The 16814-nt window shown below is 42.4% G+C and overlaps 1 protein-coding gene across 1 annotated transcript; it reads right to left on the minus strand.

Annotated features, from left to right (window-relative positions):
* Positions 1 to 3694: 3694 nt before the first annotated feature.
* Positions 3695 to 6951, minus strand: LOC101852717 (ankyrin repeat domain-containing protein 50-like). The gene has a single exon (XM_005106027.3). The coding sequence runs from the start codon at positions 6554 to 6556 to the stop codon at positions 3716 to 3718; it is 2841 nt and encodes a 946-aa protein (XP_005106084.3). The 5' UTR covers positions 6557 to 6951; the 3' UTR covers positions 3695 to 3715.
* Positions 6952 to 16814: the final 9863 nt, after the last annotated feature.

Below are 16814 nucleotides of genomic sequence, written 5' to 3' on the forward strand. Positions count from 1 at the left end.
CTTCACTAGCTGTATTTTATTTGGCAACAAACTGTTCACCCCTTCGGCCCACTCCATGAGCAGTAACAAGGTAACAAGCAAACAATAAGACAGGTCGGGGCTATCACAGAAAAGTCTGCAATAACTTCTTTTTTTTTTTTAACCAACCGTCTCCATTACGTGTATTGTATTTAATATCTTCTTACCATCTCCCCTAGCTGTATTTTATTTCATATTTTCCTACTGTGTCCCCTAGGTTTTATTTTATTTAATATTTTCTAACCGTCATCACTAGCTGTATTTTATTTTCTACTTTCAAACCGTCTCCACTAGCTGTATTTTAATTTATATTTTAAAACCATTTCCCCACACTATATTTAAAATAGTTTTTTTTAAAATAATTGAACAAAATCCATCTAGTACTGGCGGTTTGTAAAATAATCAAAATAAAGTTTAAAATATCCCACGTGAAGACGGGTATTACAGTTCAAGGAAAAAAATCATGAATTATTTGTCGTGGCATTAGTACTATTAGTAGTAGACATTGTTGTTTAGTAGACGTTGTTGTTTAGTAGACATTGTTGTTTAGTAGTAGATGTTGTTTCCCTTTCACGATAATTGTGACATCTCCAGCCGATGGAGGTTGGTGATTTATTTTTTTAAAGGAAAAGAAAACAGGAAATGTTTGGTTTATTTTATTTCTATTCTGAGGCGTCGAGATAAAATCAGAAAAGAAAATACAGCTAGTGGAGACGGTTGTAAAATATAAATGAAATCAAAGAAACTCATTTTTCTGACGGTGGGCAGTTATTAAAAAATTATTTTTTTTATTGACTCACCACTTTTTATCATGTCCGTTTATAATGACCTTTGTCACACTTTGTGCGAGCGTAGATTTGACCAGCTTCTGGTGATAGTCGTAGAACTTCTGTTTTGGACACATTTATTACTAGGTCAACTTTTTCCGCAGCCCTAGCTAGTTAGTAATTCATTGATTTTGTTTTTCTTTGCACTTCATGTTCTGTGGTGTTTAACAGGCAGATGTCATCCGCAAAATCTACATCTAAATATGTGCCATTTGTCCATCCAATGCCTGTTTCTATGTATTGACTCTGTCTCATTACAAAATCAATCACAATTTCAAAAGGGACAAGTGATAGTGTGCAGCCTTGTCTAACTCCAGTATTTACTTAAAAAGGTGCAAATAATTCTCCTTCAACTAGGACATAGCATCCTGCTTCTACATGATGATCTTACTTATCGTTTATTATTTTCATTTGGATGGGCATACTTAAAATACGGTACATCTAGATAACTCTGGCTGGCACAAGTGGGCTGATGTGTCTGAGAATGCCGTACAGGTCAATAACTCTACTTCCTGTCACATTGCGTGGGCAGTACAGGTTAACTCTACTTCCTGCCACATTGCGTGGGTGGTACAGGTCAACTCTACTTCCTGTCACATTGCGTGGGTGGTACATGTCAACTCTACTTCCTGTCACATTGCGTCTGGTCGACATGGCACAGACGTATATATATATATATATTGTCACGTACAAGTTTTTACACTCCCACCAACACAACTTAGATCATTACTGATGCAGTCTTCCGACCCTGCCTGTCAGGGCCAACCTGGGCTGAGAGGGATACAACATCCCAGCAGACAGACCCGGCCTGAGAGGGATACAACATCCCAGCAGACAGACCCGGGCTGAGAGGGATACAACATCCCAGCAGACAGACCCGGGCTGAGAGGGATACAGCAACCCAATAAAAGACTGAGATAATAAAACTGTCTCCCCACTCGGGAATCAAACTCGGGTCTCCAGCGTGTGACAGCAAAGTGCCTAACTGCTACACCACAGACGCTAGTTCACAAACAAGTAACAGTGGACCATATGTTGTTATAGAAACAGTTGTCAAAATCCCACAACTAACCCTTTAAAAAAATTGTAATTGTACACCCAATACCACCAGACAAAGTGCATTCAAGTTCAGAAAATAAAAATTTATTTCAATAAAGTTAATATAATTCAGTTCATATAATTCACTTTGGAATTTTATTATCATGAAAAATACTCTACGAAATGCATCCAAATGATTGAAAATAATCGTTTTTTTCTACTGCACATAATAAATAAATAGCATGTATACGATTCAGTCCAAATGGCAAATATTGCAGTCTGGAATGCAACTGACATGGCAAATATTGCCTTCAAGAATGTAATAATGAAAAATGGCAAATATTGCAGTCAGAAATGAAGTAATGAAAAATGGCAAATATTGCAGTCAGAAATGAAGTAATGAAAAATGGCAAATATTGCAGTCAGAAATGAAGTAATGAAAAATGGCAAATATTGCAGTCTGGAATGTAACTGACATGGCATATATTGCCTTCTGGAATGTAATGAACATGGCAAATATTGCATGGAATGTAATGAACATGGCAAATATTGCATGGAATGTATTAAGATATCCTGTAGAAAGACAAAGGGCAGGGAAGTGTGAAGTGGCCGTTTGTACAAGAGATTGTCTATTATTTAGTAGAGGTTTTACGGCGCTCGGAACTGCATAAGGTCATATAAGCGTCAAGTGGTGGATGTCAACAGAGAAGTCTTTGCAGGGAATCAGGCTTACTCTGCTCACCTCTCTAGCTTCAACAGCACAAAGTGGTGATTGTCTTATATAATTATAAATACAGGTGGCCGTTTGTACAGGTGATTATCTTATACAGGTGGCCATCAGACTTGACTGAACACATAAAAGTTTGACTGTTGGAAGACTACTCCATGCTGACTGGCGATGATGTATGTTACAAGCATGAAAAAACCCAGAAACTGCCGCACGGGCGACTCAGTAGTGAGTCAGTAGCTGCCCAGTCAGGACCCAACACAAAGGGAACATCTCAACATTTCACGTAGCCCTGACCAAAACATGTTTGTAGCCATGCTCATCAAGACCAGCTTGAATTTACCCCCATCCCCGACAAAATCAAAACACAATACAACATTACACTCCACAAAATTAAAATAACAACAAAATCTCCGACACACACATATATCCCATCATGTACTAATACTGATACAAAGCCAGATCTGGCTATGTATGTGTCTTTGGCTATGTATGTGTCTTTGGCTATAGTGTCTTAAACACAAAGAAAATAGATGACAAAATCAGGACCTGAAAATTTGTTTGCTACGGGTTTGCTAAGTATGCCTTTGTCAAGAGTGTGTGCATTTGTCCCAATGTGTTCCTAAATGCTGGTCTGTGTGTGTTCCTAAATGATTACCTGTGTGTGTGTTCCTCAACGTTTGTCTGTATGTGTCTCGTATGAAGGAAGATAATCCGCTAGACACTAAAGCCAGGACCAAACTCTCAGTTCCTGCCACTGGGAACAACTGAGGAATGTGCAGAAAGGAAGGAAAGAAATCAAACACAATACACTTAAATAAATTACAAAATAGAATAAAATAAATTACACAATTGAGTGACAACACTTATATACGTATATTATATTGTCCAAATTGATTTGAAAAAATCTCTCTCACACACCCACACTATAATAATATAGATCTATGTACACACACACATGATACTGATGCACTTCACCACTACACCACACGCGCGGGTAATCTACATTCAGTTCTGTGGCTAGTGTCACTCAATCCAATGGGAGAAACGACAGAAAACAAGATCACTAACCCCCCCCCCCCCCCCCAGGTACCCGTGAGTGAGATCAGTTGTCCACTACCTCCGTGATCAGCTCGGCTGACGAGAACGTGAGAAATTCCTCGAGATATTTGGGCAGTCCCAGCTGTTCCACCCTTTCCCTGCGCCCCGGGGGCCCCCCACACATCCCAGAGACGCGCACCATGCTCAGCTGTAGCAGGGAGGGAGGGGAGGAGGCCATGTCATCCAGAAACTCCATACTTCTATCCAAGTTTTTCCTGCTAAAACACTCGCGGACAATCTCGTGTCTGGGCAGTTGAGTGAGGTCCGACTTGGTCAGATAAAACGCACGCACCATGCGGCGGGCGATCTCCACACGACCGAAGGAGAGAGCCATGAAGAGAGGGGAGCAGACCTTCATGACCGGCACGTTGACTCCCACCCACTCGTGGAACGGATCCCGCTTCATTCGGGGCACAATCGGAGGCAGGCAGCATCCGTGTATCAATCCACGCAGCAGGTAGAAGCAGTTTTCAGCCAAGGCTCTGTGCACCGCCAGCTCACATCTCGGCGAGGACACTTTGGCTCCGTGGTTCAGCAGGATGTGGATAAACTCGGGCCGGAATCTCTCTGCCTCCAGCAGATGTGACAGCAAGCTCTTGCCCTTGTGTGGAGAGTTCACGTCGACGCCGGACTCCACCAGGCAGTGGAACACCGACAAGTTGTTTGCCTCGACTGACTTGGCGACTGCCGAGCAACCGCGCCAGTTGACCACATTGAGTAGCGCCCCCTTCTCAACAAGCAGGCGGACGACGCGCGGGCTGTCTGACATGGTGAGTGCCGTGTCCTCGCTTTCGTCCCGGATGTTGACGTCAGCGCCCCCCTCCAGCAAAAAGTGGACGACCTCCACGTGTCCGTTCCCAGCCGCAGCTATCAGGGCGGGGTAGCCATGCAGGGGTTTCTGGTTCAAGTCCGCTCCTTTGTTCACCAGGGTGAACACAGACTTCATGTCCCCTTGCTCCGCAGCCAAAGACAGCAGTGACCTCCCATGTCTGTCCAGCTGATTGGGGTCAAAGTCGAAGGTCAACATGAACGTGCGGAAGTCTCCTTTGCAGCGGCTGTGAGAGAGGACGGAGGTGAGGAAGTTGATGTCAACCGTGGCCCCGTGTTGCAGCAACACTCTCACCATATCTGCCGAGCGGGACATGGCCACGGGAACTCTCCCGTCTGTCTCCTCAATGGGTTGCCACAGCGAGGTCGAGCTGGCCACCCTACGAGACAACGACTGAGTCGCATCCACCGACTCTAGCGATGGTGCTTTTTTCCTCTCCACCAATTGCAGCTGTTGACCTTTTACTGTCGCCCCCGATGCCAGTAGACTCTCCACGATTTCCGTGTTATTACAAAAACACGCTTTCTGCAGCCAGTCTTTCCCCACCTCCGAGGTCACAAGTTCCATAAACTTCCGCCGGTCCACGTCCTGTACCAGGGAGAAAATGGAGAAGAGTCCGGACAGAACGGCAAAACCCACAGCCGTCTCAAAGTCCAGATTGTCGATGAGCTGCAAGAGTCGCGAGACGCACGCCTTCTGACCCGCCAACATGGCGGCATACAGAGCCTCATGTAGCGTAGCGTGCATCATGTCAGGTGACCAGCCTGGTGTCGGTGAGTCACCCCTGCTGTCAGGTGTGAGAGAGTTCAAGGACTTGGCCAGAACGTCCACAGAGTGAAGTTGGCCACAGCCGGCGGCGAGCTCGAGGGCTGTGGAGTAAGAGTCCCATTTGTCGCGGCTGTACACCCAGTCCTCCGTCTCCAGTAGCACAGACAGGACGTCCGAGTCCCCGACGCGCGCCGCCAGCCAAACGGGGCAGTGGGAGTTGTTGACCTCACAGCGCAGGTGCACGTCCGCCCCCGCTCTCACCAGCTGCCTCATCACCTCCACCTCTCGCGCACGGAACGGAGCCAGGGAGAAGTCGGGACAGTATCGGCCCGCTGTGCACCGTGACCCGCCGGTGAGATAGAATGAGTTCATTCCCAGGATTCCTATGGTCAGTTTAGAGTGAAACAAGACATTGAGAGGGGTGCGGCCCCACTCGTCCTCGTGGTTGGGACTGAAAGGTCCAAAAGTAAGCAGAGTGTCAATGAGTTCTGAGTCTAGCGCCATGGTGGCTCGCACCAGAGGCGCGCTCGTGTCCAGAACGCCCAACAAACCGTCCATACCCAGGGCAGCCGCCAACGACCGGGCCGTGTTTCCGTCTCTGTCCTTCAGCGCCACATTGGCCTTGTGTCTCATCAGCTGGTTCATCGCCAACACGTTCTGGCTCTGCACGGCTTTCATCAACGCAGTCTCCCCGTTCTGGTTCTGAAAGTTGACGGTAGCGTTTTTCTCCAGCAAGTCCTGGGTGATCTGTGCTGCGGCCCCGCAGGCCTGGCAAAGGATGAGTGCTGTGTTGCCAGATTTGTCCACACTGTCCACCGCGCAGCCTGGCAAGGACAGCAACACCTTCGCGATGTCGGCATAGCCCTGTTCAGCCGCCACATGGAGGCAGTTTTTACCGAAAGAATCTTGAAATCCATTCGCGTCTGCTCCGTAAAACGTCAACTCTTGAACACGGAACAATTGTCCGCGTGAGACGGCGGTGAACAGTTCGTTGTTCATGTCATCAGAGGTCAGGTCAGCGATGTCCTCACCGCCCCACGGGGTGGTGCTCACAGCCTCACACTGGTCAGATTCATCCAGACCGTCCACCAAACTGACCGGCTCAGTGGCGTGTTCAGACATCACGGAGTCTCTGGGCGGAGATTCTGAGCCAGTCGTGACGTCTTCCATCATCTGCTCATCCACGGACACACGTCTGTCTCTAGACGGGGAATCCACGGACATCGCTTCACCAGAGTTTGTTTCCATAGCAATCAGATGTAAGCACAGTGTCTCGTCTACGGGCACGATGCAGCTCAACAGCTCCACAGCGACTTGATCGACCTGAAGAGAAGAAGATTAGACGACAGATTAAAATCACAGGCGGAGGAAACTTGCACAACACTGTCACAATGACGTCAGTAGATTATGTACTGTAAGAATGACGTCAGTAGATTACATCTATATATCTACTGAACATTTTACATCAGTGACATGATTGCTTAAGTCAACTTCACACACACACGAGTCGGCCAATCAGCCGTATCAGACTTGTCAGACTTCCCGTTCCCAACATTCGACATTGGAGAAACAACGAAATAAACTTTCACAATTTCACAACGCATTGAGGAAAGAACACACGGTTAATTCCTTCAAGACACAACGTCGTGTGTATGTAAACAAATAAATATGTCATGTGCATATATATATATATGTCATGTGCATATAAACAAATAAACTTTGTCACGCATATTAAACAAACAAACTTTGTCACGCATATTAAACAAATAAACTTGTCACATTTATATATAATATGTAAACAAATAAATTTGTTAGGTGTAAAGTTGTTCCCGCATTCGATCCGGACATTGGGGATTGCCTTGTTAGCAAGACAACTTCCTGGGCCTTCGGCATATTGTGGTAGGGTGGCCAGTTCCTTTCCACGCCGCCTTTACTTCCCTAACTCGAAGTCAGGTACACATTACTGCTGGGTGGGCAAGAGGAGGCAAAATAAATCCGTATCCGAACCGAGACTCCAGCCCGGACTTTCCACTTCGGAGACGAGCGCACTAACCGCTCCGTCACCCCACCCTTATGTCATGTGTATGCAAACACATATGTAATGTGTTATACATATCCCATGTATGTATACAAATAAATGCGTTTTGTGTACTATTTATACAAATAAATGTCTTGTGCACAAATAATATTACATAAATTTTTATATGTCTTGTGCATGTAAAGAAATACATCTTGAGTAAACATAGACATAACTGCCTTGTGTATGGATACACATAAAACCGTCTTGTGAACACACACACACACACACATAAGGGAATGCGCAGATGCAGAAATCTTTTCCTTAGAGTAAGAATTTCTGCCATTATGTCAGAATATTTGACAACAAAACATGACAAACGCTGTCTTTGAAGTCTTTGAGTCATAGCAAGAAAGGTGATGCATGAAGCATCCTGTTATTTTCCTCTCATTCCCCTCTCCTGTTCAAGCATTGTACATGTATAGCTTTGTTTCTGTTGCTTTTATCCTTACACAAAAATCAACTTTATATCCGATGCGAATTAATAGTTTTAAAAAAATGATGGTTTTTATTAGAACTACTTGTATATTACACCAAGCAGCCTAATCGTGTTGTAATTTCCATGACTTAGACGTAGACCACTAGAGGGACCATTTTCCCAGAAGTAAAAAAAATAAATGTGGGGCCTACAAGGAGTATGTACATTCATAAAGTTGACTTTGGACCTGATTTGTCCGACCTGAGTGTCCCAGCTTGTGGCAAAGCCTCAAGGACACACCCATCACACCCCGGGAATTACAAGAATGAAAAGCTCAGTGCCACTAGTGTTCAAAGCAATGTCTATATTTTACTAGGATGTATAGACAGCTTGTCTTTTCAGTGACCCACCCGTTCTTGTCCCACATCTTCCAGTCACTACTCATTTTCGCCCCACTTTCTTCAGCCATAATTTACCTGTTTTCGTCCCACATTTGCAAGTGTCTTTGTGTCCACAGTTTGCTGGGCAATGTGAGCCCTTCATTTCATGAGTCAAAGGGAGACTGACTGCAAACATTGTGCAAAGTTTTCCCCTGGATTTATAACAGATCTTCATCAAGAGTTTTATTAAAAAGGATTTTTATCAAAAATGTTTTATTCTGCAACCTTTTAACACAAATTTGTATCCTGCACAAAATCCTACTTCCATCTCTCTAGATGTTTATAAACAATTTTTTCCATGCATCTTAATTAAGGCCACACTAATAGTCAAACTTTTTAGCATTAAAATCTACAAGTAAGTTGTTTTAACTCCCCTCATTTTCTCAAAATATTCCATTCCAGGATTAAGAATATTCAGTTTTGGGAATAATTATCTGTTACATAATCACAGAAATGGCAAATTAGAGTGAAACTGGGCTATCTGAAGGACCATTTTCAAAAGCTAAAAACTAAAAAAAAACCCCCATACTATCTATGAACTAATAACATAATATTTGTAACCTGCACACATATCTTTAGAAAATTAAAAAATGGTATAATAATCTTATTACTTGTAGAAGACTTCCCCCCCTCTTTTTTTGGTAAGTGTTTTACAATGCTTGCAACTGCATAAGGTCATATCAGCACGCGGGATACATTAAACTTTTTCAGTTGGTAGGAAATTTTGAATTTTGCCATGGTGGCGACCGAAGCCTACTCTTATCGATTCTGGCCCACCAAGCAACTTGAACACGAGACCACTGAGATTTTTACCCATTGTCCGAGAAGGCTAGGTGTAGAAGTTACCCACCATAAGGTCAGAGGTGTGGCTGAAAGACAGCAGTAAGAAGGAGCCAAGGAGTAGCAGTAGAAATGCTGCAGAAAGAGGAGCCCAGAGGAGGGGGGAAAAGGAGGTGAGGGGGAGGGGGCAGAAAGTGGAGACCAAAGCAGACGACAGAATATGGTTAGAGAGCAGGAAAGGAGGTGAAAGGAGAAAACTTTAAAAGAGAAGAAAATTTTCTGTTGCTGTCCAGATTTGAACGCGGGACTTATTGAATGAGAGGCTTTTTAGCTACTGACAAAACAACAACGTAAAAAAATAATTGAAAATATATACTTTTTCAAAAGTTACAAAAAGCTAGCATCATTTTATTTGGAATTGCCCTCCAACTTTTACGTTTTTATCTTGAATGGTTCTTGAGTTTTTAGCTTTTAAAGCCATGAAAAGAACATTTTGAGGGCAAGAGCAAAAACATGTCAGAATTGCTTTAACGCTTTGTATAGTCTCACAATGTTACAAACTTTACGAGCCGTCTGAGATAGAGCGTTGGGAGAACTTCCATTTGATTTAGCACATAATACTTTTCCTGGGAAGTTTCTCAAAACCCCCAAAAAACATTCAACCCCAAAAACATGTGCTGTCTGTGGCCTTAAAATCATTTTGGAATCGAAGTGGCAAATGCATGTAACCTTGATCTATCTGTAAGCAATCGAATCGAGGTGGGACAAATACGGGTACAACAAAATTCAAAAATGAAAATTGTGGGACGAAAACGGATTCTCCCCTTTTAAGAGAAATAAATCAGCCCTCACCAATTGTTTGTCTTCCACTTAATTAGATATATAGCAAAAACAACTTGTTCAAGACAATTTGAACACACAGCATTTAGAACCCATTAATTGAAAAAAAAACTACAGCAAGATAAAGAGTAAAACTATCAAGCTAGGCGTCCTGAAGAAGGGTATGATCACTAGCCAGGAATTAAGACAAACACAATTGAATGATATAAACTAGATCTAGATTTTCTCTAGATCTACGATAGAGACTGCCGTTAACATGTTTCATTCATCGAAGTGTATACAGACCCGGTAACCAGGAACAAAGTCACGAAGTATACAGACCCGGTAGGGAAACTCTGTTGTTATTTCAGAAAGTTTCAGCGCCCAGACCCGGTAGTGTGTTTGTGTGTGTGTGAGAGAGAGAGAGAGCGAATGTGAGAGAGAAAGAGAAAGAGTGAGAGTGAGAAAGAGAGAGAGAGAGAGTGAGAGTGAAAGTGAGAAAGAGAGAGAGAGAGAGAGAGAGAGAGAGAGAGAGAGAGAGAGAGAGAGAGAGAGAGAGAGAGAGAGAGAGAGAGAGAGAGAAGTGCTAGCAAAATGTATATATGACATGCCCCAGTTGGCAGAAGGGAACGAGAGAAAGATAGAAAGGGAAATAGGTGGGGAGAGAGAAAGACAAAGACAAACAAAGAAAAAGAGAAGGCGAGCGATACACAGAGGAGAGAGAGAGAGGCAGAGAAATAGAGAGGGTCACTGCTTGATTGAAATTATGTATTGTTCTTTTCTTCAAATTGAGATTCCTCCAACTCCGAAACGGAGGAAAAACGATCGTTCATCGAAAAGACATCCACAATCTTCATTTAGATGATCTAGATCTAGGCTAGCCTTGAAACTAGATCAATGATTTATATCTGTCTGTCTAGATCTAGGCCATAGATCTAGAAGAACCTAGGTCTACCCTGAGCCAAGAGGGCGCTGAAACTTTCCGAAATCACAAAAGAGTTCCCCTACCGGGTCTGTATACTTTGTGACTTTGTTCCCGGTTACCGGGTCTACACTCCCTTCATTCATTGCTTGAGTTTTTCTTTAGCATCTTTCTTTTTGCAGCCCAACTCAATTTTCTACAACATTATAGACAAAAGATCTAGAATCTAGATCTAGATCTAGTTGACAAACAACATGGGTGAAAGAGACATAGAATCTAGATCTAGTACAAGACAAACCTGTGAATTATTCTATATGGCTGGTCACAGTGCCAACAGTAGTACAACACTCTCCTTTCTTGAATAGAATGAACCATAACTTTAAATAAGGGCCTTTATAATAAGGATGGTCTTTTCTTGGTCTTGAACGTACACACACGTGTGTACCTCCAGAATGGTTTCTGTCTTTGTGGTGCTCCAGCATACGTCGTGAAAACAGTGACACAACAAAACAAATGCCATGAACAATGAATTGGCTAGCCTATACTATAGCATAGCTATAGTCTAGTCTATAGCCTAAATTATAAAACAAGGGTAAAGGTAGTGGTAGTATACCATAACATAAAACAAAGGCTGGGTTGGGGTAGAAATGCTCAAAGAGAAAATCTACGATGACGAAAACACACAACAATGAAGAACACGGTCAGGTGTAGGCTACACGTGTATAACAACAAGATGTAGAGAAAAGATTCTTGTGGTTGAGGAAAAGGGTTAATATAAGATTTTTAGAACATTAGAACATCTTACCTGCCTTTCTCCACTTGTGTCAGCAGGCGTGCAACTTGTCAAATGGTGTACTGGTCTTGGCTTCAGCTCTTTTCCCCACGCTGGACCACGCTTGTAGTAATCACATGACCAAAAGAGCAGGGTGCCCGGCTTTTCGGACTGTCCATCCTTTGTCCAGGCAGCGTCCAGCCCAGGTATCCTGGGAGATTTCTTTGTTGTTGTTTCGCTTTCTCAAACCCTCGCAGGTCACCGCCTGGTAGTTTGTAGCAGTTACTTAACAAACGTTGTTGCGCCCACAGTTTCTACGTAGCATTACATAATTTGTAAAATTATTATTATTTAATTTCTTTACAATACATTGTAATATTATGATTAAAGCATCTTTATGCATGCAAAAATTGGTTTCTATTTATTATTATTATTATTATTATTATTATTATTATTAATAATAATAATATTATTATCATTTTAATCATTTACTATAATTATTACTAGATCTACCATTTTTACTACATGTATTATTATTATTAGTAGTAGTAGTAAGATGATTATTATTATAATTATTATTATTATTTATTATTATCATTATTATTGTTTTGATTATTTAGATGATGATGATGATGATGATGATGATGATGATGATGATGATGATGATGATGATTATGATGATGACGGCGACGACGACGACGACGATGACGATGATGATGATGATGATGATGATGATGATGATGATGATGATGATACATACCTCATCAAGCATACCTCATCAAGAAGGCATTGAGGCCTGCCGCACAGCCCTCGGAAGCCTTGCACCCTACAACACACGTCAAACTTTAGAAATTTGCAAACTATTGAAACTAGTCCTCACATTTTCTCCAACTGACCGGCACGGCGATGGGTACCCCAGTGGCTCCTTCCTATGCCAACATTTTTATGGCTGAATTTTGGCGCAAATATATGTCTCCCCCCTTCCCAACCAACCATTTCTACAAATGCGTTACATGGATGACATTATCGCACTGCACAATAGTTGCTCTGAAACAACTCAAAAATTCCTAACAGATCTCAACAAGGCACACCACAGGATCAAATTTACTCCCCCCCCCCCCCCCCCCCCAGGAAAATCCACTTCTTTCCTGGACTTGTCCCTCCTCAATATAAATAACCAAATTGAAACAGACCTGTACAAAAAACCTACCGACTCCAACCGTTATATCCCACTTTCTTCAAACCATCCACAACATATATTGCGTTTTGTTGTCTATAGTGGTGCCCTTAGACTCCGCCGCATTTGCTCCCGCGAAATTTTTTTAAAACAACGGAAAGAGGAATTCACAGCCAACCTTCTGCACAGTCAGAGGCGAAGCGTCTGTATAATCAAATAATCACTGCTTCCCTTCCTAATTTTGAAACATTGTCGCAGTCAAATTCACCCATAGACGTAAACCTCATAAATTAAATGTAAAAAGACGTTCATAATCACCAATGAACAATAGACTATGCCTAACCTTCAAAACCGTTTCATTGCACAGAAATAGCCTGTTCGCCCCTATCGGGCCACTCCATAAGCAGTCACAAGCTTTGATTAAGTAAGCTTAAAGTGAGGCTGGAAGAGTCTACCAATAGAGTTGAAGGGAACATGTGCATAGCAGTCAAAACTGTTTCATTGCCGCATATACCATGTTCACCCCTTTCGAGCCACAGTTATAAACAGCCTCACGCGATGATTATGTAAGCTAACTATTACACTGGTCGAGTCTACCTCACAGATGTGAGGGGAACTAACTCCTAATAATATCTTGACTGCTGCGAGTGCTTGTTTTTTTCTTCCTCGACTTTTTAACGTCCTATAATCAGATCGTGACCTCGATTATGACACCGGCTCATGGCCGCGAAAAGCTAGACAAAAAACAGCCAAAAGTGAAATAAAAAAAAAATTATAATTGGCATGCTCCACCTAAGTGTTTCGGCTGTCTGGTATAACATGCCATTGTAGTACTGACATCTCTGCTTCTTTCCTTGGTGTTCGTGTGTTCAAATCTTAAGTTAAATTTAAGGTTAGTTAGAATAAATATTTAATGAAATACTTTCCCGGTTATTTTAGCGGTTGATTACGCATACAACATGAATTCAGGATTTGTTTTCATTCACAACTCAGAGTTGCCGCCTCCGGTGCCAGTAACATTCTTGTGACTTGAGTGAGTGTGATATCTCCAGGCCCTATCTAGTCCCATCTCACTTTGTCAAACAAGTCAGCCTTCGCCCCTGGACAATGGATACCCCAGAAATTTCATTACTTCCATAATCGAGAAAGTCAGCAAATTGAACCGCACCAACCTTTTGACGTATAAACCCCTTAAAAGCCCAAACAAAAGAGACACTTTTTCGTCACAACTCATCACCAAAAATTACCCAATGTACATAAAATCCATGGCCAACATACAAACATTTTGAAAAAATCAGACAAAATGAAAGCCTGTTTCTCTGATCCCCCTCTGGTCGCACCACGACAGCCGCCTAATCTTGGCAACCTCCTCATTCGCATTAGAGCAGTAACACCCACATCCTCACTTCCGACAAGCCCATGTACCTCACCTCAAAATTATCCTTTCCAAAAACCTAGATGCAAAACATGCGCTTACATGATAGTGACCAACTTTGTAGAAGGCCCCCACTAAGAAAACTTTCCCACAGCATCACCTGTGAAACCAAAAACGTGATTTACCTCATCTTTTGTAAAGTCTGGCCAGCCCAATATGTAGGTCAAACTACCACCACACTAAGAGCTAGGTTCAATAACCATAATATTCAGTACAGAATAACTCATGCATACCAGACGACCAACATTTCAATAGCCCTGGTCACAATGGAGCCTCCGACCTGCATATTCAGGGCATTGAAATAGTTCGCGTAATCCTACAAAAGAAAATCTAAATCAAAGAGAATCAATGTGGATTTGGAACTTTGGTTCTTACCAAATCCTCAGTGGTCTTAACATCGACGAGCCACATTTCAGGCACCTAAAATTTACCACGTAGGGTACTTATCACACTATTTTGAAAGACTATGTTACTAATACACAACTATTTCTACCCTAGTTACTGTGATATTTTGGATTATTTGTCCATCTATGTCCAATGTGGATAGATGCGGTGAAGATTGACCTTTACGGTTACAGTGGGGTGAAAGAAATGCGGATGCGTTAACTTGTACTTTTCTACCTTGCCTTTGCGCTCGTTTCGAGCGGACATAAGTTTCCTACCTGTGTGGAATTTTGTTTTACAAATTCCTTTCCTAAAATAGATCTCATAATATATGCCACTACTACTACTGCGACTTCTACTGCTGCGACTACTACTACTACTACTACTACTATTACTACTACTACTACTACCACTACTACTACTACTACTACTACTACTACTACTACTACTACTACTACTACTACAGTGGAATTCGGATTCAACGAGGTCGCCGGGCCTGAACTAGAATCTCGTTGAATCCGAGTGTTCGTCATAGCAAACACGAGGTTTTGAGTAGATAATTACAGGCACTGAGCAAGTAATGTGTAAAGAGAAGTCACAAGTAGTGCCTGAAATGCCTGCATATTACGAGCTGTGAAAAAAAAAGGACATTCGTTCAAATGCACACGCCTGTGTCATCTCGATTGTTTACCAAAAAGTTGTGTTGCTGTGTAGAGCCTAGCGTAAGGCATCTTTTGATTCCATAGACCAGCGCACAATTCATTACGTAGATCTACGTCAAGACTAGCTTAAGTTTGTAATAATATGATCAGTTGCCGGGGGAAAAAAGACTGTGACGCGTTTGTACCAGCGACGTTCAATGCCCGGACCGCTAGTGCCCCCCTCCCCCCTTTTCCCTCTCCTACACGAACGCACAGTCACACGTGTGCAGGCCACCCATCCGACCCCGAGACACGCTGGGGTAGACACGTGCGCGTGCCAAAAACGCATGTGTTTGTACGAAAAAAGGCCGCAGATTGATAGCATTCAATCGGGTAAGTGAATAATGGTTCACGATGCAGGTGCAATGGATGGTTTCTGGGAATAGATATAGATCTAGTTCGTTCTGGGAGAAAAATGAGCGAAGCCACATCTGCGGGGACTGTTCACCCCGGAAGCGACATCGTTGAATCATTTAATTGCTTGTTGAATCCGGGTTATTATTTTTATATTGATTTTAAAGAAGAAAAAAACCCGGGGAATCTATCTCATCTCGTTGAATCCGAGCTCGTTGAATCCGAGTTCCACTGTACTACTACTACTACTATTACTACTGCGACTTTCACTACAACTACTACTACTACTACTTTACTACTACTACTTTTCTACTACTACTACTACTACTACTACTACGACTTCCACTACTACTACTACTACTACTACAGCTGCTGCTGCTACTGCTTCTACTGCTGCCGCGCTACTACTACTAGCACTATACTACTTCTTCGCGCGCAGCGAAGTTTGCCATTAGGCGGTTGAATCACGTACAATTTTCAAACTGGTGGACATGGGCGACTGATTTATTGAAGGATTAAAACACTTTGCAATAATCTTTTGAACTCAGGATTTTAATGTAAGATGTATAAAAGGTTGTACCACACAAAGGGATCAAAAAGTGATTTTCGAAAATTTTGTCACTTAGGCGGTTGAATCACGTCGCTTGCGATATATTACACACTGTATTATATATTGCATTTTTAAGTGACAAAAAGCGGAAATGTAAGAACTGAGAATAATGCATCCAAAGTTACATCATTATCGTTTTTTCATTTCTGAATGCAAAAGGAAAATATATTGAGAAAAGATATTATGAAGTACTTTTTACAAGAAAAAGAAAGCTCTTGAATTGTTTTCTAAAACTGTTGGGGAATCTCCTGGTTTGTATAACTCAAAATCGACCTGAATTGACCACACCGACTGTTCTTGCCGATTAATCTTGGTTCAAGGTTTAGCGACATATTTCTGGTTTCCCCAGAAGGGCTCACTATTGTGTAGCTCTATATGATACCATAATTATGATATATGTGGCTGTCAGCCATGACGATATTATGATGATATATGTGGCTGTCTGCCATGACGATATTATAATGATATATGTGGCTGTCTGCCATGATGATATGACATTCTGAGTCCCAAACAAGCACTGAGCTAAAGTCTTTCTATGAGAGAGAAGCCAGGACGCGGGGCAAGCAGTGAATGTGTCTTTATTTTGACCGAGACTCGTCGCTCATCAACAAACACAG

Source organism: Aplysia californica, unplaced genomic scaffold, assembly GCF_000002075.1.
Source record: "Aplysia californica isolate F4 #8 unplaced genomic scaffold, AplCal3.0 scaffold00507, whole genome shotgun sequence".
NCBI classification, from domain to species: domain Eukaryota; kingdom Metazoa; phylum Mollusca; class Gastropoda; order Aplysiida; family Aplysiidae; genus Aplysia; species Aplysia californica.